The sequence below is a fragment of the Diceros bicornis genome, chromosome 31 (assembly GCF_020826845.1).
Source record: "Diceros bicornis minor isolate mBicDic1 chromosome 31, mDicBic1.mat.cur, whole genome shotgun sequence".
Classification (NCBI taxonomy): Eukaryota; Metazoa; Chordata; class Mammalia; order Perissodactyla; family Rhinocerotidae; genus Diceros; species Diceros bicornis.
In genome coordinates this window covers 16632116-16635250 of record NC_080770.1, presented here as the reverse complement: position 1 = coordinate 16635250, position 3135 = coordinate 16632116, and the positions used below count along the sequence as shown (strand labels likewise).

The 3135-nt window shown below is 52.4% G+C and overlaps 1 protein-coding gene across 2 annotated transcripts in view; it reads right to left on the bottom strand.

Moving 5' to 3' along the window:
* Positions 1-1055: 1055 nt before the first annotated feature.
* Positions 1056-3135, bottom strand: part of SSRP1 (structure specific recognition protein 1) — a 205995-nt gene continuing 203915 nt past the window's right edge. For both annotated transcript variants that reach the window (XM_058526846.1, XM_058526845.1), the window contains exons 14-17: positions 2751-2921; positions 2515-2603; positions 1806-1992; positions 1056-1555 (exon numbers count right to left, since the gene is read on the bottom strand). In XM_058526846.1, coding sequence (XP_058382829.1) covers positions 1484-1555; positions 1806-1992; positions 2515-2603; positions 2751-2921 — 519 coding nt within the window. In that variant the 3' untranslated portion in view covers positions 1056-1483. The remainder of the gene's footprint in view (positions 1556-1805; positions 1993-2514; positions 2604-2750; positions 2922-3135) is intronic.

Below are 3135 nucleotides of genomic sequence, written 5' to 3'. Positions count from 1 at the left end.
GCCGTCACCGCGGGACCAAGCCAGTGCGAGCCCGGGCGGGGCCCCGCCCCTGGCTCCGCCCCGGCCCACGCCCCCAGCGCGCTTTATGAATACCCATGAGCCGGCGACAACCGGGCGTGGAAAGCCCGAGCAGAACTCGGTAGATCGTATGCAAATAGGCGCAGCCCAGGTGCTCAATTATTCATGAGGCTTGCAAATAAGGGGCCCGCCCCGGGCCCAGACCCCGTCGAAACTGACGCAATTCAGCCGCTGAGAGCGCTCGGGCAAAATGGCCACCGAGACGCCTGCCTAGAGAGGAGACCGCCTTAGGACGGCCCAATCCTCAGGCTGAGCGGCCTGTACGGATCGCAGCACCATAGAGTCACGGCCGGAAAGAAGGGAACCGTTGGCCGACTGCAGAGGCTTCCTGTGGCAAACACCTGAGAACCTACGCAACGTGGCCACTCCACGTGTATAAATTCAGCCTTAGAGCCACCGTCGGGAAGGCCGGAAGGTCTATTTTCCTCGCTCATCCTCCTTGTCTCTTGTTATGCCCCCTTCCCAGATAGAAGTTCCTCCCAGCCTCAAAATTGGGTATGCCCCTTTCCTCCCATAAGCTCAAAAGCTTCACACATTGGCCATACCTTGCCTTTTAGACTGCACTCCGCCCCACACACCGCTCATCCTCCCCGACTCTGCAGGCTCAGGTTTCCATTCCCCTGGCTGCAGGGAGGCTCGTCGATCCTGATTCCATTATGTGAAGCCTGGGAAGACCCTTGACTCATAGGTGATTAGCGATGGAGCCAAGAGCTGCCTCTCCTTAGCTGGGCTAATGGAGTGGAACTGTGAGAGAGACTTCCTAATCAGATCAGCTCTCATTTCTAGACTCTCAGGTGGCCCATCCCGGCAGAAGAGGGTGAAAACCAATGCTTGTCCAGCCGGGAACAGAACAGGATGTACCTGGAGACTTGCTTCCCGGCTGACCAGCAGGGCCCTGCCCAGTCAGAACAGTGTGGTCAACAACACCAAGAAAAGTGGGAGCATTACAAGAGGGCCAGAGAGAAAGCATAAGGACATGGTTTCCAAAGTCAGTTCCCTTTATTAAATGTTCATTTTCACAGACCAGAAATACAAAATAAAAGTAGAAATCTGCCCCAGTTAGGAGCTACAGGCTTGACCCCACACGACCCCTGCTGCAGCAACTTGAACAGGACAAGCAGCTATATCCCCAAGGTCGGGAGAGTAGGAGGAGGACTTGGATCCTGCACTGCCCTGCTTCCCACCCAATCTCTCCCCAAATTATGAAGAGCCAGCCTCATGAAGCAGCAGAGTAAAACGCCTCCCCTGCTGCCCCAGGCAAGTGCAGACCACCAGGAGAGCTTGTTCAGATGGCACAGAATCCAAGGACAACATGTGATATGAAGAGAAACTGGTACCAAAATATGGGTGGGGAGCCTGGGGGGTGTGACAGGGCAAGCCCAAGGAGAGAGAACTTTCCTCCTCTCTACTCATCAGATCCTGACGCCGAGTCTTCCGAGCTGGGGGGAGTACTGGCTAGTTCCTCTTCTTCAGAGTCCTGAAAACCAAAGGTCTCTTAAGGGGAAAGACCACCTCCTCAGTGGTGAAGGGCCCCCCAATTCCCTACCCCCCTCCCTAAGCTCCAGCACTAGCCTTCAGAACCTCAGAACTCCACCTGTCCACTCCATCTCATTACTCTTATAGACCAACCATAACCCCAGCCCAGAAACCTCTGTCCTCACCCACCCACCCTCGACTGAGATGCCCCTCACCCTTCCAGGCCCACAGCCCTCAAACTCCTGCCGCACCTCGCTCCGCCTTCTCTTCTTTTTGCCCTTGTTCTCTCCTGAAGAGCTCTCATCACTGGACACAAACTCTTTGCTCTTGAAGCTCTCACTTAGCTGCCTTGGCGACGACTTGGACGATGAGCCCCTAGAGGGCGTTGATTTCTTTTCCATCTTTACCTTGACTTTCTTCTTCTTCTTTGACTTGTCCCTATATTAGCAAGAGGGAAAAGGCACTGGGCCCTCCAGTTGCCGCCACCAACAAGGCCAAACCTCTCCTAGCTTTAACAGGGCCTTTCTCCATCCCAGCCATACTGCCCATCTCACCCTAAACATAAATATCAGCCATGTCAGCCCCAAGTGGCCCAAAGGAGAGCATCCGAATAACCAGAAGAATCAAGGGCCATAGCCTGAAGCAGCATCATATGCAGAACTTACTTGACATCTCTTGCTTTATCTTTAAAAATGCATGTGAATTATACTCCATAATCATATTTTTTAATACCCCTATACTTTCAAATAAAATTGACCCTCTAGAAAAATGGGCCATATTTATCCAGTGATGTCAGGCATTAGCACGTCGCCCATGCTTGAACATGCCTACTGAGATTGGAGAAGCACTGCCCTGCTGCAGTCAGGAGCATATCTATTATCTTTAACACCCCAATTCTCAACCTGGAAAAATATCCACCAAAAAAGGCAGTTACTGGGCCATTTTGTTCTTGACACTCACCTCTTAGAAGACTCACCCCGGCCCCCTTCATATTCTTTCATGGCTTTTTCATATTCCCTCCTGGCATCCTCAGCCTTGCGATCCCACTCCTGTCTCACACACACAGAAAAAACAGAAGAATGAGACCTCTTCCCTGATGCAGGCAAAATCTATCAAGAAAACTTCCACCAGTGGGGCCCCCTGCCCCTTCGATCAGTTAACAAGGTTCACCACCCCTCGTCTCTGCTACTACTCACCTCTTTCTTCTCTTTGGACATTCCCTTCCAGATCTCGCCTGCCTTCTTGGAAAGATCCGTGATACTGATGCCAGGATGGTCTGACTTGATCTTCTCTCGGCTGGCATTGAGCCACAGCATGTAGGCAGACATGGGCCTTTTGGGGGCATTGGGATCCTTGCCCTTCTTCACCTACATAAAAATGAACCCACATGCCTTCAGCCGTCTATTTCCCACAGAACCCCACATTCTCCCAAAGAAATTATCTGGATCACCTACTTGGAGGAAAAAAATGGAGAAAAGACTAAATAGCACCGGGCTAGACCAAGAGCTCCCTAAAAGCAGGGACCATGTCTTCCTCCTCTCCGCACCCCAGTGCCTAACTCACTAGGGGCCCTTTCCTCGG